The sequence below is a fragment of the Aegilops tauschii genome, chromosome 4, assembly GCF_002575655.3.
Source record: "Aegilops tauschii subsp. strangulata cultivar AL8/78 chromosome 4, Aet v6.0, whole genome shotgun sequence".
Taxonomy (NCBI): domain Eukaryota; kingdom Viridiplantae; phylum Streptophyta; class Magnoliopsida; order Poales; family Poaceae; genus Aegilops; species Aegilops tauschii.
This window is the reverse complement of record NC_053038.3, coordinates 219,116,835-219,140,920: the sequence shown is the minus strand read 5'-3', so window position 1 is coordinate 219,140,920 and position 24,086 is coordinate 219,116,835. Positions and strand designations below refer to the sequence as shown.

The 24,086-nt window shown below is 45.1% G+C and overlaps 1 protein-coding gene across 2 annotated transcripts; it reads right to left on the bottom strand.

Moving 5' to 3' along the window:
* Positions 1-2,894: 2,894 nt before the first annotated feature.
* On the bottom strand, positions 2,895-22,266 carry LOC109771174 (ABC transporter E family member 2). 2 transcript variants are annotated; one of them, XR_005754161.3, is made up of 13 exons: positions 21,946-22,266; positions 21,103-21,188; positions 20,914-21,011; positions 19,413-19,530; positions 19,202-19,291; positions 18,247-18,551; positions 17,957-18,152; positions 17,698-17,880; positions 16,694-16,963; positions 15,789-16,034; positions 6,765-6,926; positions 3,329-3,466; positions 2,895-3,240 (listed from the first exon to the last, which is right to left on the bottom strand). XR_005754161.3 is itself a non-coding variant. In XM_020329877.4 (12 exons), the coding sequence occupies exons 1-11, from the start codon at positions 22,046-22,048 to the stop codon at positions 3,347-3,349; spliced, it is 1,815 nt and encodes a 604-aa protein (XP_020185466.1). In that variant the 5' UTR covers positions 22,049-22,266; the 3' UTR covers positions 2,895-3,240; positions 3,329-3,346. The 2 variants fall into 2 exon arrangements, 1 of the variants encoding a protein (XP_020185466.1); XM_020329877.4 differs by lacking the exon at positions 6,765-6,926.
* Positions 22,267-24,086: the final 1,820 nt, after the last annotated feature.

The following is a 24,086-nucleotide window of genomic DNA, read 5'->3' as shown; positions in this document are numbered from 1 at the left end:
GTGCATCATTAGGTACGAGGACGACCTCGCGAAGGAGTAAAGGAGCCTCACCAAGCCCAAGAAGAAGGATCCTAAGATCGCAAGGAAGATGGAGGCAAGAAGCTGGAAGAAGAAGACATAAGGCGGCCTCGTGCCCACGGGCCAGTTGGACCCCGTGCACGCAGCCTATCCAGAGAGTTTCTAGACACCCCATGCGCACGGGCCCCTTCGTTGTAGCTGCTGCTACCCCGTGCGCATGGCCGTGTACCATGCCCACGGGACCCCCGTGCGCACGGGGCCCACTTAGACCATGCGGACAGGCTCAACAGGGAGCTGGCCATGGAGTTGCCTATTTTTTCCTCCACTCATCCCTCACCTCCAGACACCTATATAATTTGTACCTAGGTCATTTGTTAGGGTTAGCGAAGTACTTGAGATTACTAGCGAGAGCTTTGCTCCTTGTACCTCAATCTTGGATACCAAGACCTCCTGAGGTAGAAGGATCCCCATCATAGGATCACCAAGACCTCTTAAGGGAGAAGGATCTCTCTAGATCATCAAGACCTCATCTCCTTTGGATTTGAGAAGAACCTTACCTTTGTGCCACTTTCCTTTGATAGTTCATGTTATGCTTGTGGACCTCATGTATGCTATTCTAGTGGATGTGTGATTTGAGTTTCGTTGAGTGATTCCTCTTGTTGTTCTTTCCTTTCCCCCCAACCAAGTGTGAGAATATCATCCATTAGGGTTCCACCCTACAACAAGTGCTCTGCACCAATTTTCTCTTATGGACATCAAGGATTTACTATCCGGGGATGCATGGAAGCTGAGGTATTGCGGTGGCAGAAGCTACTTCCTTCGCAGAACTTACGTAGGGGAGTAAGAGAGGCCGCCTTAACCGCGTTCACGGGGAGACCCTTAATCATTGTTGCCTCTATCCGGTATGAAAGGAACAGTGGTGGCATGTTTGATGTGGAGCAGCGGTAATATGCACCTATTTGTACTAGCTCCACCCACACGTAGAAACATATGAAGTTGATTACTTATCTGAAACTAGAGTTATGCGATTGCATGATTAAGTAGTATGCATACTAGTGGTGATCGCACACTCCCCGAGAACACCTTAGCCCTACTGCATATTTTATCGCTTCCACTACTCTCTTGTTCTTGACTTCCATTCTTGTGCACTTTAATTCTCGTCAAAAACACTCCTCCATTATTTCCACTTCCGTGTAGCTTTTGCTTTGAATCAGAACTAACTTGCAGGAACCCCTATAAGGGAAAAGGACCATTTCCTAGCTCTGGGTTCGATACTCTTACTTCAGAAAAGCTACAACTCAACCCTGTGCATTTGCAGGACATCAGTGCTCATCTCCGACAGCGATTGGATCGTCACAAGCATGCTTTGGCAAGAACTGTTCAAGCTCTACAATGCCGCCTAGCATATGAGCTCAACTTATCACCCCTAAACATACGAACAAGCGGAGTGCCTCAATTGGTGTATGGAGACATACCAGCGATGTGTTGTTCACGCCTGGCCAAAAAATGGTTTGAATGATTGCATCTACCCGAGCACTAGTACAACACCATGTACCATTCTGCTCAGGATAAACCCCGTTCGAAGTGCTCTACGGACACGAGCCTCGCCATCTCCTCATTGTGGCGGACAAGGCCAGTGTGGTTCCTGGCATACACACCATGGTACAAGAACAATGTGACATCAGCTACTACGACAACAACTCCTTCAAGCCTAACAATGGATGAAGAATCATGCAAATAAGAAGCATTTCGAGCACAGCTTGCCTTGGGTGACAAAGTCTTCCTGAAGATGCCACAGTGCATTCAAACATCTTTAACAACGAGGTCCGGTCAGAAGATGTCATTCTGGTTTTTCAAGTCATACACGGTGCCCCGGCGCATCAAAAAAAATGCGTACTGCCTAGACCTGCCAAAGTTAGGCCAATCATCCACATCTGCCAACTGTAGCGCTAGCCCCCCCTCCCCCCTCTGAACGCCTTTTAGCGACAAGCTCAACTTATTCACCTTCGCCATACCAGAATACATAGGTATGTTTCAAGTGATTTGTTGGCATGCAACTTGGGAGAGTCAAGGTGATCTACATCGTTGGTTTCCAAGAGGAACGGCATAGGCATACGCCATTTCTACATTGGGTTGGGGGGGAGGGGGGCGGGGGGAGATGTCACGACACATGTTGCGTCCCGTAATCCCAAGCCTAGGCCCATGAACTACGGAGTCGCGTGAGTGAGCGGCTCTCCTGCCTTCTTAAGTAGAGATTACACGTAGTCTTGCTTTGTTTTTTTTGTTTTTTTTTAAATTGTCTTGCTGTGTTGATCATGTATGAACTGAACTCTCCTATACCAAGCTTCACTCTAAGATTATTCCCAAATCCCCAATTCCATCTTGAATCCCATTACCCTAGGTTCTAGTTCGTTACATCAGGGACGAGTAGGGCACGGGACCAAAAGGAAAACCTCGCCCATGGGAGCAGGCATAACCTTTTCCCAAAGAATGGCTCTGCTTGTCCCCCTTTTCCGGCTGGGACGAAGAGGAAGTGACCCTCCACATGGGCCTAGTTCTTTAGAAAACCCGATAAGAACCTACTAACAAACCAAAAATTTGACTAAAAACAAACTAAAATCAATCGACTGGAAATTAGCAAAAATAAAATTCTAAGTGGACATTAGTAAAAATATAATTCTAAGGTGAACACAAGCTGAAAATTAGCAAAAATGTAATTCTAAGGTGAACAAAAATATAAAATGTATACCACACTTCGTCATTCATAAGACTAGTTCAAAACGAACGAGATGAACAAAAAATAAAATGTATAGCGTGTACTGCCCACCACACTTCATCATTCATAAGACTAGTTCAAAAGGAAAGGAACCAACTAGTAAGAGGACATAAAATATATTATATGAGGATATACTAGTGAGAGGACTATAATAAGCTCCAAGAGAATATGCATTATAAGATTTCACGATAGAAAAATATGAGATGGTAAAGCCATGATACAGCAATGCAAATACAAGAAAACTGACGATCGTTCTCCCCACAGCTCAAACCAACAAAAAGTACAGTTTCAACACATGCGCTTCTTTGAAACCCAGGCACCACACTCGATGCGCTTCACTCCTGTGGCCAATTCGCATGTCCCATGGACACACGTCATGGCAACTTCTCGTTAGCCTTGCGCATGATCCAGAAGGGTTCGGAACATTATTGACGTCCAACAAGAATCTACACAGGAGCCCAAAAAGAAACAAACTCACTAAACAATCAAGAATAGGATACGTGCAGCCATTAACCAATACCAAATTGTAGCAACCTGCGCTGGCCCCTCTCATTAATCATCTAGGTAGTAGTAGGACCCTGCATTCTTTTGTTCTCTGTCCTTCGTTGATTCCAGTTTGTTGATTCGTGGCCTATAGTTGGTCGGGTCTCTTCTAAATGTAATGTCAAGATGCTATCAGAAAACAACAACAAAAACAAAAGGGAAATTAGCACCCCAAAACAAAGAGTCTGTAAACAAAAAACTATTTTAATGTTTCCATATGCAAATCTAGAATTGGAGAATCCTACTGAAAGTTAAGCTTATAGAAAGCTGCATGCGTACAACTCAACCAGAGATGGAAGATTCGATTACTACATCCTGCATTCTGATTTATTATCCCACAAGTATTTTATTTCAAATTTTGACCATATATTTAAATAATAAAATACTCAGCCAACATCCCATAGGAATCCTTTTTCCTCCTTTTTTTATGTAGCAAAAATATTATCATTAGAAACTTGTAAGTAATAAGACCCTACATCCTGAATTCTGATTTATTATCCCAAGTATTTATTTCAAATTTTGACCATATATTTAAATAATAAAGTACTCCGCCTACATCCCATAGGAATCCTTTTTTTCTCCTTTTTTTATGTAGCAAAAATATTATCATTAGAAACTTGTAAGTAATAAGACCCTACATCCTGTAGGAATCCTTTTTCTCCTTTTTTTTAAGTTTTTTCCAGCCTCTTCCTAATTTATATAGAAGAGATACATGTAATTCTGGGCAGTAGAGGGGGTACAATTTCTGGGTAGGTTTTGCTACGAGCAATCAACCGCCATAGAATCAGATATTTAATTATTTATAGCTCGGTTCTCGGCATGTCGCCCACCACAACATCAACGCTGTGTCGCCGCTCACGCGCCGTAAGGCCTATAAAAGCCCTCCTCCCCATCGATCGATTACCATCCTGGCCATCATTCACAACTTCCGTCATTATCCTCCAGACCTACTGTTGTTGATCTGTGCGTGAATTGGGTGGGAAATTTAGCTTTGGCGTTGTACATGAGCCCCTTATCCAGCCATCCATGCACGCACAGTCAGGGGCCAAGTCGCCGCGCGCCGTTGTGCCGCCTCTCCATCCCACCACCTGATCACCCGCCGAAGCCGTGTCCACGGGCTGTCTAGCCATCCGGGAGACCGGTCGCCAATCACCACTCTGGTCGTTGTCCCTGTCCTCGATGGACGGAGCTCCACGGTTCGCAAGATCCGCACTGCCGCACCATCTGTTGCTGTTGCCTCGCGCTGTTTCTCCATTGGAGCCACACCGGCCATCCGGGAGATAAGGTCAAGGCCTCGGCATCATCTTGCAGGCTGCTCGGCATCAGCGCTTACCGCCGCACAAATCGACACAGGGCACACCACCCAGCGGTGGCCAAAACGCGGCCAAGAACTCATCACCAGTGCAGCAATAGCCACCAGGACGGACATGCACAACCCTTGGCAGCAGGTCGTTTCACCGGTGCTTATTTCGGTCGGACAACAAAAAGGTATCATTACTTTATCATTCTTTGAAAGATCTAATACCTAGCATTTTTTTTCTTATTTGCAGAGATTGGCTTCTAATTGAAGTGAAAACCATATGTGGACAGTTTGGCAGATAGATGAAGTTTGTGGCTCGCTGCCGCAGTTTTTGTTAGCTAACAAGTATTGACGGCTATTGGCAGAATATCAAGTAGTACCACCTTGCAAATAAAATTACGCAAATCAGTACACATATTCCATGGTTAATGGTCATGGCAACTTAGTGCAGGTTAAGGAATACAGAGGTGACTCATGTACTGCACCAAGAAAGTTAGAAGATCAGCTAGAGTATTTTCACTTATGTGGTAATTAACCTGGTACACAAAAGTCAAGTGCGGCATTAGAGCATCTTCTGTACATGCAATTTTCCTCCTATGGGTCATGGTAGTGTACAAAAGAACATGTTGAAACCAAGAAATGAAAATCTGCTACTTGAGTGATGATAAAAGGCACAAAAGTTTCATAGTGAGCTAGGGAAATAAATGGGAAACAGTAGTAGAGCTGAACCTCATTATACTGACCAAAGATTGCCAGTCAATTCCAACTGGTAAGTCCATTAGTGAGATGTGTTCACAAATCTTTTCATTGTTATATAGTATATACCAACATTCTATGAATCTGTGTTCATCCTATGCTAGCTTTTCGGATACTTGCATCAAATAGTTTTCTGGAAATGACACAATATAGCCATGGAGAAACATTAACTGAGAACAAATTACAGGTGAATGATGGTCTCATCTAATCCATTTATTGCATGATTTTAATGACAAGATTTTTTAACAGTTTTGGATTCCTGCAATTCCCATTGCTTTATACGTTTGTCTGCTGCTATAATTTAGCATTTCATGCAAAAGACTAATGCATAATTTTCATGTTTCTTCTTAGGTCCCGATTGTAGGTTTCTCCAAAGCCCCGAAGTTACATTTTGAGAGCAAGAAAAAACAGAAATGGAGTGCATAGCCGAATAGAAGCCACTATTTAGCTGATTAACTATACATAGAATGGTATGTTACCTCACGCACTTTACATTGTCATAGTAGTGCAAGCCTATGTTATTCTTCTTGTTATTTTCATGGAAAGACTTATATCTTCCAGGCAAGGTTTTCGAGTCGACGAGTCGTGCCGTGCCGATCGACTAGTCCCGACTAGTCGAGGTGTTCGAGTCGACTTCCAGTTATGACTCATCGACTAGTCGTAGACTCAAAAACAGGGCTTCCAAGGATACCTCTCTGTTTTTTTCCACGCGCACAAAACATCTCAGTACCTATTTGTTTTGCTTTTTTATTTTCTTTTATGTTTCTCTTCACAGTCACTTCAGGAAGTTTTGAACTCGATGGGATTTTAGTGGTTTCATTGTCTGTTTGCTCTAACCTGGGAATCTTCAGGTAAAGGCATGTTATCCACAGAAGCATTATCTGAGATATTTGTGATTTCAGCTGAGTTAGTTGACGACCTGTATATTTGAGGATCTAATGCCTTGCAGTGGTGTCATGTATGGTGTATTTGGATGATCAGTTATTGATGCTACATAGCTGTAAAAGGATATATAAACATGGAATATATCATATTAGTCTATATAAAACTGACTTTCTCATATCATGATTCGGGCAATAACACCGCCATAAATAGTTCTTCACACATCTGATTGCAATTTGTTAAATTTATTGTCTGTTGATTCATGGCTCCATTGACGGCACATGCTGACCATTCATCTAGCCATTCTTTAATGTGATAGGGTCAATCATGATAGTACGTGTACATCCACAGTTCTATTAAACATGTAGTCCATACTAAGCATGTGCACTATAAACTGAGCAAATGTTAAATTTCCCTTGGAATATTTCTCCTTATGTGAAGTAATATAACATAGATCATGGCTCACAATGTACATTTTATAATCACTACCTTCTAAGTTACCGCAAGGTCTGATGTTGGTTTGGACATTGTAGCAAGAATCATGTAGTTCAATAATGGGCAATTTTGAGGGATCTTGTGGTGGTTGTTTTTCTCATGTGGGAGTTGTTAGGCCATGTGAATTTGCCAAGAGATTGTCTGATGCCCCTTCAGCTACAGACGATAAAAGAAAACACGGTAAGAACTCTCATAGGTAAGAATGGATTTCCCTGGACTGTATCTATTCTATCTTTTTCAGTTTTATATAGCACAATTAGATATGCACATGGTTCAAAGTTAGTTGTACTATTTACTCAGGATGGGAATGGGCCAGCCCGCTCCGGCCCAGACCTGGTCCCTGCGGGCCCCTCTATTCTGTTCAGGGACATAGAGCCGGCCCAATGGTCCAATACCAAGTTGCCTCATGTCCCATTGGATAACATGGTCTGTCCCATTTTAATAGTAGATTGTACGAAAGCAAAGAGCATTTACACAACAACTTGTTTCAACTAGCATCATTTAGCTGTAGGAATTTTTAGTGGTACGTTAAGATATTTAGAATTTATTTGTTCAATGAAAAAAAGAATATATGCATCTTCGTTTCTATTTCTGCCACGAACCGTTTACACCATAAGGTAGCATTTTGTAACTCTGAAACAAAAGCGGTCTTGGGTCATTAGTTTGAAACTTCCATATAAGCACAAGGGTAACAACCTAACAAAGGCATGTGCGTCGTAACGGCAGACTACAGCCTTGGGCAACTAAATTAAGGTCGACTCGCTTGTCCCGGTGGACCGGTGATGAACGGCTCCCCTGGCCCAATTTTCTTATGAAGCCGGCCGACAAGACCCATCGGCTTTGTTATGGGCAGGGCCGGACCAATGTCCCAATGGGTAACATCGGCCCAATCCCATCATGACTATTTACTTTGTAGTGTGATCTTTCTGATTTAGTCACACTGGTTTTCTTTTTGTTGATTCTCAGGGAGGAACTCACCTCAGACTGCTCACCCTCCTGTGTCTTGTCCCTCACGTGAGTGTGTGGTGGCTCACTGGAACGAGAGAGCTGGGGCTCCTCTTCTAGGTCAGCCCCATATGGGCCTGGGCCACTTGGGCCTCACATTCAACACTCCCCCTCAAGAGGGGTGATAGATATCTATCATTCCCATCTTGTCACACGCTAGATTGCATTCTTTAGTTCCCAATCCTTTAGTCAAACAGTCTGCAATCTGTTGCCCAGAACTCACATGCTCAATCTTGATGATCCCAGCGTGAAGCTTTTCTTTGATGAAGAATCTGTCTATTTCCACATGCTTGGTTCTATCATGTTGCACTGGATTGTGTGCTATGTTGATTGCTGATTTGTTATCACACCACACATTCATACAACCTGTCTAAAATATCTTCAATTCTGCCAATAGATTTCTGGTCCACATCTCACTCAGTCCCTTGGACATGGCTCTGTATTCAGCCTCTGCAGTTGATTTGGAAACAGCAGGTTGTTTCTTGCTTCTCCAAGATACTAGATTTCCTCCTACAAAGACACAATAGCCTGAAGTTGATCTCCTGTCATCCAGACAGCTAGCCCAATCAGCATCACAATAACCATCTACAACAAGGTGTCCATAACTCTTGAACAAGAGTCCCTTCCCAAGAGAACCTTTCAAGTATCTCAAGATTCTATGTACTGCGTCAAGATGTCCACTTCTAGGCTCATGCATGTATCTGCTCACAACACTTACTGCAAATGCAATGTCTGGTCGTGTATGACACAAGTACAATAATCTTCCCACCAATCGTTGATACCTCTATCCACTGGCTCTCCTGATTGAGCAGTCACTTTGTGGTTTTGATCAATTGGGGTTGGGGCTGCCCGACATCCTAGCATTCCTACATCGCTTAGGAGATCTAAAGTATACTTCCTCTGAGATAGCGCAATCCCCTTGGCAGACCTGGCCACTTCTATGCCCAGGAAGTATTTGAGTTGGCCCAGATCTTTGACTTCAAAGGCTTTACCCAAACACTCTTTCAGTCTTGCTATTTCTTCTTTGTCATCCCCTGTGATAATAATATCATCCACATATACTGCAAGTATAGTGATTTTCCCTCCTTTATGTCTGTAGAACAGTGTATGATCACCGTTACACTGCCCATACCCCATATTACATACAGCACGTCTGAACTTGTCGAACCATGCTCTCGGAGACTGTTTCAGACCATAAAGAGATTTCTTTAACCTGCATACCTTGCCAACAGTCTCATACGTAGAGAACCCCGGTGGGATCTCCATGTAGACCTCCTCCTTCAGGTCCCCATGCAAGAAAGCATTCTTCACATCAAGTTGATGTAAGGACCACCCGAAATTCGCTGCACAGGAGATCATGATCCTCACAGTGTTCATCTTTGCTACTGGAGCAAAGGTCTCATCATAGTCAATGTCGTAGGTCTGGCTGTATCCCCTCGCCACAAGCCTTGCTTTGTACCTTTCAAACTTCCCTTCTGCATTCTGCTTCACAGTGTATACCCACTTGCAGCTGCCTGCCTTCTTTCCTCTTGGAAGAGGTGTTAGTACCCATGTCTTGTTCTTACTTAATGCCTCCAGCTCCTCTATCATAGCTGCTCGCCACTTTGGATCCACTTTTGCTGCCTTCCAATCAGTTGGAAGAGACACCAGCTGAAGAGAAGCAACAAATGCTTTGTGGGCTGGAGACAATGCTTCATAGGAAACATAATTTCCAATATCATTGGCATCGAACCCACACTTTGGCTCTGGTATCCCTGCCTTTTCTCGAGTACCTTTTCTCAAAGCAATTGGCAAGTCCTCTGTGTCAGATGAGCTTGCATTGTTGCCTTCCTGCTCCCCCTGCACCTGTGTTGGCTGCTACCCCTGAACATGATGATGTAGTCTTGAATATACTTGAGGGTTACGCTCCTCATACACCTTCTGCCACCTATGAGAAGCATCACCTTGCTTCCGTGAATACACCTTTAGCTGCTCCTCTTGCTTTGCCATCCACCTCGGTACACAACCGATCTGGGTGGGAGCACCACCTGCCTGACTCGGCACCCCATCAGTCACAATCGGTCCTTCACTCTGTGGTGTTATCATTTTCTGGGGCTGCTGCTCGCTGTTGGTGTTAACCATTGTTGTTTAGTAGTTCATCTAGTTTATTTCTGTTTGTGTCTGCTTAGTCTAAGTCTAGTACAGCGATGCATGGCATCATGGTAAAGTGGACTGATGGATCGGCAATGGTGCGAGCTGGTCATCGGTCAAGTGAAGCCAGGAGTTGTGAGTACATGCATAAGTACTAGGTAGATTTGATCGGTACATGCATGCAGCCGAGAGCAAGATGGATCTATACGTTGCCGTGCCAAGAGACTAGCTCAAAGTGAGCTAGTTAGTTGAGGCAAAGACGTTGAGTTGATCCATCAGAGTGGCTGGATGTGCATGCACTTGTTTAGTGGAGTACGTGTGTGTGTGGAGCGTGAGTTTAGGATCAGGCCGGTGTGTGACTTGGCCTGTGCATTTGCTTCCTTTTTAAATAACCTGTAATCACTTTGGTTAATCAAGAGAAAGAGAGTCAGAAAAGGCACAAGTTGTGCGGTGCCAAAACTCCTGTGTGCTCTTCTTCTATCTTGTGTGCGTGAGTTCATCTCCTACCCTGGGCAGAGATTACACTTGGTATTCAGAGCCATGGTGACTGAAGGTTCGCGCACTCCGTCGCCGGGTCGCCGCCGTGTCTCGGCCTCGCCGGTGGTGCGCCGAGGCCGGAGCCCGACACGGCGTGGCTGCCGCGAGGTGGTGGTGCAGCAGGAGGTCGTCCACCAGGCCAGCAGCACCGTCGTCTACCCGCCGCTGACGGCGACGAACTACTTCGAGTGGTCGCTGATCATGAAGGTGAACATGGAGGCCCAACGCGTGTGCGACGCCATCGAGGGAGGCGGGAGCTTCAGCCAGGACAGGGCGGCGCTTGCGGCAATTCTGCGAGCCGTGCCGGAGGAGATGCACTCCACGCTTGCCGTGAAGGCGACGGCAAAGGAGGCATGGGATGCCATCAAGATCATGCGGGTCGGCGATGCCCGCGTCCGTGAGGCCAAGGCGCAGACTCTCCTCGAGGAGTTTGATGCCGTCCGCATGAGGAGCGGCGAGACCCTCGATGAGCTTGCCATGCGCATGAACGGGATCGCCAACAAGCTGCGCACGCTCGGTGAGAACCTCGACGAGATGAAGGTCGTGAAGAAGCTTCTCCGCATCGTGCCGTCCAAGTATACCCAGGTAGCTATTGCCATTGAACAACTTCTTGATCTTAAAACCATGTCAATGGAAGAGCTTGTGGGGAGGCTCAAAACGGCGGAGGACCGGAGCGACTTGGACGAGGGCGCCAGCAACTACGACCAGGGTGGTGGGAGTCGCCTGCTCCTCACGGAGGAGTGGCTTGCTCGCCACCGCAGCGGCGCCAACAAGAAGAGAAACTTCGACATTCGCAAGGTCCGCTACTACACTTGCCAAGAGTACGGGCATTACTCCAGGGACTGTACTGAGCCGAAGAAGGAGCGGGCGCTTCTCGCCGACGCGACCGCCGACGACCAGCCGGGGCTGTACTGAAGGTCGCCATGGAGTTCTCAATAAAGCACAACAAGGTTAAGGGGGTGATTGTTGGTGTTAACCATTGTTGTTTAGTAGTTCATCTAGTTTATTTCTGTTTGGGTCGGTTTAGTCTAAGTCTAGTACAGCGATGCATGGCATCATGGTAAAGTGGACTGATGGATCGGCAATGGTGCGAGCTGGTCATCGGTCAAGTGAAGCCAGGAGTTGTGAGTACATGCATAAGTACTAGGTAGATTTGATCGGTACATGCATGCAGCCGAGAGCGAGATGGATCTATACGTTGCCGTGCCAAGAGACTAGCTCAAAGTGAGCTGAGTTAGTTGAGGCAAAGACGTTGAGTTGATCCATCAGAGTGGCTGGATGTGCATGCACTTGTTTAGTGGAGTACGTGTGTGTGTGGAGCGTGAGTTTAGGATCAGGCCGGTGTGTGACTTGGCCTGTGCGTTTGCTTCCTTTTTAAATGCCCTGTAATCACTTTGGTTAATCAAGAGAAAGAGAGTCAGAAAAGGCACAAGTTGTGCGGTGCCAAAACTCCTGTGTGCTCTTCTTCTATCTTGTGTGCGTGAGTTCATCTCCTACCCTGGGCAGAGATTACACTCGCTTCGTTGTACCGGAATATCACCCTCAATTGGTTGCTGCAGCACTGAATTGGCACCAGAATCGGCACCCCCACCACTCTCCCCCTCTTGACCTATCACAGTAGACTGGGTATGGTCAAGACTATCAAATAATCCACTAAGATCAGTTTTTTCACCATAAAATGGTTCGGATTCCCTGAAGGTGACATCCATGCTCACAAAGGTCCTCCCTTCGGAAGGACTCCAACACTTGTAGCCGCGCTGCCCAGAAGAGTACCCAATGAAGATACACTTGACGGCCGTGGATCCAATTTGCCCACAGATGGCCTGTGATCCCTGACAAAGCAGACACAATCGAACAGCTTGGGAGGAACCACAAAATCATTCTTTCCCAGAAGTAACTCAGAAGGTGACTTCATACCATGTACTCTCGATGATGTGCGATTGATCAGGTATGTCGCAGCCATCACAGCTTTACTCCACAAGAATTTTGGCACATTCATAGTAAACATCAGCGATCGAGCAAACTCCAGAATATGACGATTCTTCCTTTCTGCCACCCCATTCTGAGGAGGAGTGTCCGGACATGAGGTTTGATGCAAAATCCCATGCTCTGATAAGAAGGTCCCAAACACTTTGTTCACATACTCAGTGCCATTATCACTTCTTATCACTTGTACCTGAACCTTGAAGTGATTTTTCACATAGGCATAGAAAGACTTGAAGCATTGGAAAGTTTCATCCTTGTGACGCATCAAATAGATCCATGTCATACGTGAGTGGCAGTCAATAAAGGTCACAAAATACTATGCACCACTAACCGACACCACCGGACTTGTCCACACATCCGAGTGAACAAGCACGAATGGGGATATACTCCTAAGTCCCTTACTCACATAAGACGTCCTCGTGTGTTTTGCGAACTCACACGCATCACATTTCAGCTTGTTCTTATCGACTCCATGCATTACATCAGGAAACAACTTGAACATTTTATCAAAGGATACATGCCCCATTCTGCAGTGATGTTTCATCGCCACACTCTCTTTCTTCCACAATTGCCGCAAACACTGGGCTGCCCGTCTGACCAAGCCCCTCACGGTCCATGTACCACAGCCCCCTACGCCTTATTCCAGTCCCAATCCTCCTTCCAGTCGGCCCGTCCGCAATCAAGCACATTTTTCTGTCAACTGTTATCCTACAGTCCACCTGGTCAATTAGAGCACTAAAAGATAACAGATTGACCAGAAAAGATGGCACATGTAGGACCAAAGATAACTTAATCTCAGGTGTACATTGAACTGTCCCAATGCCCTTAATAGGCTGTGAGGTCCCGTCAGCAGTACATATCATTTTACTTTGAGAGGGAGTGACCTCATCATGTGACTCAAACTCCCTGAAGTCACCTGCAACATGTTGAGAAGCACCAGAGTCTAGAATCCACTCTGGATCAGTCCTATGAGCAGCAATTGTGGCCTTTTCAGTGTCATCTCCATTGGTACAGATAAAGAGGGCCGAACTTGTCCTCTCCTCCTCGATGGCCGCTGTCGTGTACATCATGCGAGCCACCCTTACCCGTGCAGCATCAAAGGCTGCTTCAGCGGAGGCCAGACGTGCACGCAACACAGCTTCCTCCTGGATGGCGGCAAGCAGGGCATCCTCCAAGTCTCTGCTTCCCAGAGCACACCCAGCTACATCTCCGCCTTCTCTCATCACTTCATCTCCTGCGTGCCTTCCTCCTTCCTCTGCACCACACGAACATACATCATCCGACCACATCGAATCCATGACCCTGACCTCACCACCTGTCACCTTCCTCCCGTAACTCTGCAAACAACCACAGCAGTACTAGCAGCCCTCAAGTGCAAGCAGCAGCAGTAGCAGATCAGAAGTGCAGACCACCAGCAGCAACAACAACACAATACTTCAAGCAACAGCACACAGCAGCAGCAATCCCACTCTTGACCAGGAATTCCCCTTCTTCCTCTTCCAAGTAGCAGAAGCAGCAGCACTTCCAGCCGGAACAGCACGCAGCAGCTAGTCCATAGAAGATGGATCCACAGCAGCAGCTCGGATTGACAGCAGCAGCCCTTCTTCTCCACTGCACCTCCCGCAGCACCTCTCAGCCACGCCTTGTCCCCGCAGCAGCAGCAGCTCTCCAGCCGCAGCTCACCCACGCGCCGAGCCGCCTCCGCACGCGCACGCGCCAGCTCCCGCACACACCTTGCCGCGCGCGCACAGCAACCTCCTCTCCCGAGCCGGCCGCGCCACCTCGCTGCACTCCGCCTCCAGCCGCAGCCGCTGCGAGCTCCCGCAGCTCCTTCTCCTCCTCCTGCGCTGCAGCCGCCTTGCCCAGCTGGCCGCCGCTCGCCCTTCCGCAACGCACGCAGCCCGCGCACAGCGGCCTCTTCTCGCCTGGCCCCGCGCAGCACCTCTCTCCGCCGGACCCCGCTGCAGCCTGGTCTGATACCATGTTGATTCTCAGGGAGGAACTCACCTCAGACTGCTCACCCTCCTGTGTCTTGTCCCTCGCGTGAGTGTGTGGCGGCTCACTGGAACGAGAGAGCTGGGGCTCTTCTAGGTCAGCCCCATATGGGCCTGGGCCACTTGGGCCTCAACATTCAACACTTTTAAATCAGGGACATGCTATCCTTAGGTCTGAATTCTGAAGGGGAAATTGGTGATGTGAATGGGGAATTTGCTATCGTATGATGTTGTTTAATTTAGTGCAAACGACCGACAATGTTCATTGTTGAGTTTCTTCTATGACTATGCAAAATGAAACACCACAGGTGAAATCATGGCATTTATTCTTGATTTCTGCAAGTGTAATTATTGAGTTATAAGATTTTGATGCCAATGTAATTGAAATGCTGCTAAAATGTTCTCCTAGTTGATGATTTAATATGGTGGCGGAGAAGATAATCAATATAGGTTTGGCTCAACGAAGTCATTTTTCCATGTGCCACCGCCTCCTTGCGATCTGGATCGAACACAAGTTACAGGAGGTTCATTCAACTACCACAAGTTGTGATGCGCATTCAACTATCACTATTTTCATTGTCAACAAAATTATGTGATCCATGTGTATATGTATACATCATATCCAATCGCAGGTCAAGATGTGGCACTTGGGGGTTTCAGTTCTGGAACACTTTTAGAATTACGAGCATCTTTCCTATGGGCTGTATTATTTGTTGCTCCTACAAAGCGTTTAGGTAATAGTATAGTTTGTAAACTCTATTTGAGATTGTGCCATCATTTTTACGAGTTTAGCCTTGATGTGCACAAATATGCTTAAAGGCTGCAGCACACATTTATGTGTTGCTGTACATGGAAGTCTATGATATGGAGTAGGTGAACATAAATTTCGATCAGTTTGCTGCTGTTTTTCTATACATTTTTGTGGCTCTATATATTGTTCCTAAATCAAGCTTATAGAGGTAACCATGATACAATATATTAAAACCCAAATAATGGCCTCCAGAAACTACCCAACACCTGCATATTTATTCGTTATGCATACATGTTGATAAAGACCAGAGAAGATGTAAATGTAAACTTCCATGACTGAATAGGAGGTTAGACACGTATAATTTTATGCAAAATATGAAAACCAACACAAAATCTACCAGCGAGGTACACAAACCGACTAGTTTCCACTAGGAATCCAACAATATAATTTTTATGGCATATCATTTCTATTTTGAAGTCAAACCTATGGTCAAAGGTTGACCCAAAATACGATGAGGGCTAATAAACCGAGACAGAGGAAGTATAGTACTCCCTCTGTAAAGAAATATAAGAGCGGGAGGGAGTATCTTGTAAATATTTATTACCCTGCACTTACCGATAAGAATTTATTCATCCCAGATACCAAAGACTGTGGTGCATTGGCAGTACAGTCAATAGAAGCAAGTCCCTCATAAACAATAACCTTGTCCGCTAAGTAGGTTGCCATGATGAAATCATGCTCCACAATAAATGCAGTTTTCTTTGCATGAAGGATGAATCTTTTGATAACCTTCGAGGCAACAATACGCTGCTCTGAATCGAGATATGCACTTGGCTCATCAATTAAATAAATATCTGCAGGCTGAACAACCACAAAGTTGGCATCAATAAGCTGACGGGACGTATGTTCTTGGCCCCATTAAATATTATTCCCTCCGTCCCAAAATATAGTACATATCAGATTTTTCCAAGTCAAATCTTGTAAACCTTGACCAAGTTTATAGAAAAATTGAAATTTATCAACATCTAGAATGCCAATTCAATACCATTGGATTCATCATGAAGTATATTTTCATATGGTATACATTTGATATTGTAGATATAGATGGTTTTCCTTATAAACATCGTCAAAGTTTGTGAAGCTTGACTTTTGGTAAAACCAACGCGGACTATATTATGGGGTGGAAGGAGTACCGTTTAGGAAAATCATTTTCACACATGAGCCAAGGACTGTGTTGATACTTAAGACATGCTAAAAATCACACTATAGCAGGGTGAAGCATCACAAATAGATTATGGACCATACATTATCTTTGTGCTTGATACAATATCCAAAATCTTACTCAACCGTAAAAGTAGAGCGAGAAAGGAGTCTTAAAAAAACAAATGGAAAATATACATTTAGTATATTGAACATTTAAAAAAAATACAAGATGAGAAGCCTTCAGAAGTTCAAAACCATATGATGCAAAAAAGAATTGCTTTATCCCGTATAAAGTTCGAAGTGGAAGAAGAAAATACCTTTCCAAGGCACAAACATAATGCTACTCTCTGGAGCTCTCCACCTGATAAATTAATGACTTCCTGGTCCATGAGTTGCTCAATTTGTAGTGGTTTCATAACATCAGATACAAACTGAGGATGAGTATATGAATCGCGTATTTTCGAATGCAGCAAGTGCCTCACTGGATGCTGGAATTTTGGGCTGATCTTTTGAGGCTTGTAGGACACATTGAATTCAGGAATTTCAACCTCACTTCCTTCCATGGTATCTGGCTTCAACAACCCGGCCTGTCCAGTCACAACAAGAAAGTATGATGCAACTGCTTCATCAATTCAGTAAAATTACATTATGTACTGTTTTAGCCAGATGAGCTTCACATGATTTGAGCCATGTAACAGTAAATTTCTTATAAAATCATAAGTATACAATACAGTACCATCAGAAAGACAAGGTATCCTCGATTTCTAAGGTAAAATTCACACCTTTAGATAGCCGATATCAATAGATTAAATGTTGCACCCCGCTTTATAGAGAAGAAGGGTAAACTGCATTCATCTAAGATGAACATTTTCAAACAGCAACAACAAAGCCTTTTAGTCCCAAACAAGTTGGGGTAGGCAAAATACTGCGCTCCTTGAGAACAGCAACATACTAAATTGTATACATTGGGTTTGAAGCACCACCAAACTAAATTGTGTTAACAATACCCAATAGGAATCTTGATTCAGTAATACTTAGTTGACTTTCAGAGTACTACACTACTAGGGAGTTAACACAACTTTTAATAGTGGCAAAGGAAAAACTAGACATATTCTGCACTTGTTGAAATTTCAACCTTGAAATGGATAGTCGTGATTTTTTCTATATAGTGTCAAGCTCACAGTGTCCGTAATGGTAAGAAACTAAAGAGCCAAAGGTTCTCATATCATTTCAAATATGAGCACTACTTACAAGGTTTGCAAGATAAGAATAAGGTGAGAGGGAAGTAGGGCGGAGGGAGGGGAGAGAGAGAAAGATGTACCAGCATTCTGATGAATGTAGTTTTCCCTGTGCCGTTCTCACCAAGCATCACAACAATCTGAGAATCAGTGAATTCACCCTCAACGACAGAGAGCTTGAAATTTCCCTGTGTTTTGCTCATGGTAGGGTACTTGTACCGCTGGTACGTAGCAACTTCCTCTGCGTTTTCCTGGGTCTCCGCAATCTAACAGGACCATGCTAACATAAGACATAGGTTTCATGACTGAACAAGTATTTCAAATCCTATGAGCCAATGTTACCTTAAATGTAAGAGATTCATCTCGAAACCGAAGGTTTTCTGTTGGAACAAATCCAGCCAGGAAAATATTGATACCTTCTCGGACCGAAAATGGTAACGTAACTACACCGTAAGCACCTGGCTTCCCATATAAGCAGCAAATAAAGTCGGACAAGTAATCTAAGACACTCAAGTCATGTTCGACAACGATGACATAGCTGAAAACAAATCAGAGAACACTTGATAATAAATTTCTTGAAGCTTTTAGTCAAAAGATCCAAAAGATAATTAGGATAACAAATGATGCATTACCTGTTTGATCTAAGCAAAGACCTAATGACTCGGGCAGCCTTAAGCCTCTGTTTAACGTCCAAATAACTTGATGGCTCATCAAACATGTAAATTTCCGCACTTTGTACAGCAACAACTGCTATTGCAAATCTCTGAAGCTCGCCACCAGACAGATCTCCTACATTTCTGTCAATAACTTGGTTCAATTCAAGGTCAACGCACAGCTCATTTTTCATATCCCGCTCATCTTTCTGCTCAAGTACTTGCCCTACATTTCCTTGAACAGCTTTTGGAATATGGTCAACATACTGCGGCTTGATGATTGCCTATAGAATATGGGGGGCAGAGATAGAATGCACAGTATCAGAAGCGGTCAACAGCATAAGACAGATGCAAAATCATACACTGGAACAGCCTATTCAAACATGTCTGAGTACTAGGTACTTCCTCCGTCCAGGATTGAAGGGCCGGCGCACCATACGGCGTCCATATTTGTTAGGCCATTTGCTTTTATAGCGCTGTGTTTCTCTGGAGATCTGTTGCTAGTCCCATGAGATGATTGGACATGCATACACATGCAGGCTAGGGGAGAGAAATAGGCTGCTGCTGCATGCATGCTATTGACTGGGGCATGCAAGCAGGAGAGCAACCGCATGCAGGCTTGGGGGAGAGATCAAAGGACTATGCAATTAAGAGGGCTGAGTCCCTTGGTCCTAGAGAACTGGGCATCCAGACCAATAAACTCGGACGGAAGGAGTATTTGGTATGTCAGTAACTACAATATGGTGACAACCCCAAGACTTGAATAATCTCAGACTATCTATATGTATATAGTCAAACTATTCAGATGCATTACAAAAAAAAAAATATTAGCACACGTGGAAAGTGATTATAAGCTGGACATCAAGAGCTTGTTGAAAACACGTATTAACAAGCCCTGCATGAATTACAAGCACGATAAGTAAAAAAGTAGAACCTTCAGGTTATCCTCCAATATGCGCGTAAAATAGTTCTGAAGTTCAGACCCACGGAAATATGTAAGGATCTCTTGCCAGTCAGGTGGATTCTGCAAGAGAAGATCTATGAATAACCATCTGTTGTGCAGGGAGTTAAGGGACTCCCCCAATCTAAGAAACCAGTTGAAACCAACCATCAGATAGGAATCAGAGAAGAGATACTGAACATACTTTGAATCGTCCCAGATTGGGCTTCAGCTTGCCAGCTAAGACTTTAAGTGCTGTTGACTTCCCAATTCCATTGGTTCCAACAAGACCCAAAACTTGACCAGGTCTTGGAACAGGCAACCTGCAAGCTCCAAATTATTACTTCTTCGAAAGGGCAGCCTCAACCCAGATTAAACAACACACAAATACCAAAAAAATACACATTCATACAACCACGCTGCGTTTGGATGTCTGTAATGAGGCCCCGAATTGGATTTTTTATTCCCAAATTTCCAATTCAGCTGTTTGGCATGCACATGGAAACAGCAGTCTGAAATAAAACGAATACAGCACCGAAATCGCTTACACGCGCTGAGCCCTCCCAATGTTTCCGAGCTCAACCCCTCCGATTTGGCTGGAAATCGTCCATCCCGCAAAACATAACGATTCAATCTTTCTTTCTTCCCTCGCTTGACCAAGGAAACAGCGGCCCACCGACGGCGGTGGCCAATCCTCGCCGACGGAGAAGCCCCCCGACGACGGTGGCCAGTCCTCGCCGGCCCTCCGGCACCTGAATCCCCGCCACCTCAGCTCATCCCCCTTCTCCAATGGATGACTCATCTCCCCCTCCGGCTCGGATGGAGTTGCAGTGGCCATCCGTCAGGACTAGCAAGCCATGGCCGCCGGCGCTGCCGATCCCACCGTCACCGCCTCCATCTCCACCTGCACGCATTGGTAACCATCCAATCTCTCACGGTTCCGTCCTTGTTTGTTTCTTCTTTGCTGCTGGTTACAAGTTGCCAAAATATTGCAATATTGCTCACGTCCTTTCAATCCGGCAATCTCTTCAGTCGTTACTAATTCACTAGTTCATCAGTTGGTGGTCGAATGCACATTACCCAGCCATGTACTGTCAAGTGTCAACTGCAGGAACAGATTTCATGGTGCTTGCTCTCTTATGACACTGCAGGAAATTTTGTTTGTTTCATATAATCATCCAGTCAGACCAAATTTAGTTTCTCTTCGCCGTATTGCTAGATGAGATTAGTAACAAAAGGATCGATTGTTAATTTTTGATGGGTGGATTGATTCTTAATTATGTGTGGAACTTATGGCTCTGCTTTGGCTGGTTGCTTTTCATAAGAGACATATTGTACAAATTTCGATATTATGTGTGGAACTTGTGATTCTGCTTTCACGGGTGGATTGATTCTTAATTTTGTGTGGAACTTATGATTCTTAATTATGTGTGGAACTATAATTATGTGTGGAAATTATAGTCACATATTGTACAAATTTCGATTTGATACATATAGAACAAGGCACTATGCAATTCCATAGTTTGCCATCCAAACAAGATTTGGTATTGAAACCTCACTGGGATTCCATGAGCATCCAAACAAGCGAAATTGTATTCATGTCCATTACAGTTTACCCACTGAATTGGTATTGAAACCAATTCAATACGGAGGCCTTTAATACAGACATCCAAACGCAGCGCCAGGCTCTTTGATTTAGAAAGTACCTGTGCAATTTGAAGGTATTCGGTCCATAGCGATGGGTAGTATCTTTCTCCAAATCTTTTGGAAGATTGATGATTTCAATGGCATCAAATGGGCATTTCTGCATCAAGTATTACAGCAGAAGTGAGAAGATTATAGTAACACTATGAAAAATCATACATCTTAATTGTTGTATTAAATGACAAGCATACCTTAACACAAATACCACAACCAATACACAGCTCTTCAGAAATGAATGCAAGTTTGGCCGCTGGACTAACTTCAATGCAAAGCTTTCCTGTACAATAAGACAGTTAATTGTCATAACCACAGCAGCACTTTAGCTAGGAAACCCTCTAGCATGCATAACACATCAACGTGCTTGGCAATGTTAGGGAAAGGGGATGGGTGTTTAGATGTGGGAGTTTGTTGGGGAATTAGGCTTGGGAAATTGATTACTAATCTAAAACCCATGTTTGGTGTGAGGTGAGATTTAGTTCGAATTTTGGGAATTGGGCTCCTTAGTTCCCTTTCTCCCTTTCCTCCTCAGCTCCCTTGCCACCGGCCAAACAATGGATTATATGTTTCATACCCCCAAAACGCTCATTCCCTAACACTAAATCCCCTCAACCAAACGCACTGTAAGCACCAAAAGGGGAAATGGAGAATTGGTGCAGCCACAATAAGCGCTATAAATGTGCGCATATATGTGGACACTGATCCTTGTTCATAGACTACAATAACAAACAGATGGCAACATGTACGAGAAACTGAATCAAATCTTAAGCACGTAACAACGCTTAAGCAAGTTCGTAGCAACGATACTACAGCTGCCAAAACAAAAACGTGACCATGTTAAGCGATCCAATTCCCCAGATCCTGCTAGTACAAGGCACAGATCAGTCAGCTTGAAATCAAAATCATCATATAAACAGATTGCCCCGTGGAAATGGGAAACCACTGGGATCTACGCTTTGATTCACCAATAGCACCGGCAGACAAATCGTAAGCCCTCGTCGATCAGACCCGCGAGTGTGGAGAGAGAGGTGAATTACCGGTCTTGACAACGGGGCAGCTCTTCTTGCACTCCTGGCGGCACTTCTTGGGCTTGCACTTGTCCTCGCTCACGATCGCGATACGGGTCAAACGGTCCGCCATCTGCGGCGACTCCCCGTATTCGCCGCCCCGTCCAAAGAGATTTCCGCTGGAGGGGGCAGAGCACAACCACTGGCGGCGGCACTAGAGTTAGGCGTGGAAGCGGCGGCGGGGAGGAGGGTATATCACTTTGGCTTTGGCTATCAAGTGTGGTCGTACGCGCGCTGGTGGGCAGACCAACCAAAAAACCCTAGGCTCGAGTCCTCCAGTCGGTCTAAACCGCGTCAAGCATTTACAACCGGACCACTCAAACTCACGATCTCAATTATAAATGGTTGGAGGGACAATGATATCCTCAGCCCATCAGTGAAGTCCTGGTGCTCGCATTATTTCTGGATTTATTTTAGGATTTCTGACGATGTGCTTTCAGTGGGAGGAGACGTGTGCGTGTGTGCGTTCATAGGGATGAGTGTATGCGCGTATGTATGAGCGCTTGCGTCTGTACTGATGTTCAAAAATAATTTATAGATTCGTGCCGGAGATGGAGGCCTCAGCGGTGACCATCAGATCAAGAGATGAATGGGTCGGCAATAATAAAGTTATTATTTATTTCCTTATATCATGATAAATGTTTATTATTCATGCTAGAATTGTATTAACCGGAAACATGATACATGTGTGAATACATAAACAAACAGAGTGTCACTAGTATGCCTCTACTTGACTAGCTCGTTAATCAAAGATGGTTATGTTTCCTAACCATGGACAAAGAGTTGTTATTTGATTAACGGGATCACATCATTAGGAGAATGATGTGATTGACTTGACCCATTCTGTTAGCTTAGCACTCGATCGTTTAGTATGTTGCTACTGCTTTCTTCATGACATACATGTTCCTATGACTATGAGATTATGCAACTCCCGTTTACCGGAGGAACACTTTGTGTGCTACCAAACGGAAGTAGAGTTGGTGATGTGTGTAGCCGATCTCCCGGACCGTCTCCTCCTAGCGTCACCGATCTCCCGCGAACAGCAAAGACCCGTGAACGGTGATCTCCCGCGGACAGCACCTCGCGGTTCCCTCGAACGGTTCGTCCAAGCATTGCAGATGCGGTGCCTCCATGGTATCCACACGTGCGGGGTGCAGCGGCGGGCGGCGGACTGCTAGGTCCGGTCGTACGTCATGGATGTGGGGAACATGGGGAGTGGCGGTGGCTAACCAGGGTGCGAGAGGATCAACCCTAAGTGGTGCGCCCACTCCCCTTTATATAGACCTCCGAGGTGGGCTCAACACTTGAGCCCACTAGGAGTCCACATCCATTTTCCACTCGGATCCAATCCGAATGGGCTGCAGCCCCTTAAGTGTGCGACCCTATAGGTTCACGTACGCATGGACACGACCAAGTCGATAGTTGGTAGCGGCTCCTAGCAGAACGTGCCAACTCCCATGCGTGCGTAAAGTCGTTTGACGAACCTCGACAATGTGTCATATGCAACATTCCTTTTGCCTCATGATATTTGTTGTCGATCTCAAGGCGAGTACTTTGTCATCCTTGTGATAGTTCGACCTCTCTTCTCGAAACCGTGATACAGATTCCCGAAGTGGGTTAACACTTAACCCAAGTCGCATGGCCATGCTTTCCGAATCTGATCACTCGAGAGGACCCAGAGAATATCTCTCCAAATAGGAGGGGCAAATCCCTTCTTGGTCAACCATGTCTCGCGGCATGTCTCACGGCTCACCCGAAAGCTACCTTTATAACTACCCAGTTACGGAGTAGCGTTTGATAGACCCTAAGTGAGGCGATCCTCATCCCGAGAACATGCGAGGACCTCAGGTCTAGGACATGGCATAGACATTGTACTTGAGACTAACAGATGACTATATCTTGATGTGTCTCAAAGTGGGTCTGTCCGACTCGGTGATCTCCATCCCCGAGTCCATACTATCGGTTTAGCATCTCCATGCACGTGACTTGTGAAACATAGTCATCAACCGAATCGTATACTAGTCAAGGATATGTGTCCCCATAACCTTATCAACTAGGGATCATTAGAACAATCATCATACAATACATAGTTCCACAAACAAGTCACATAC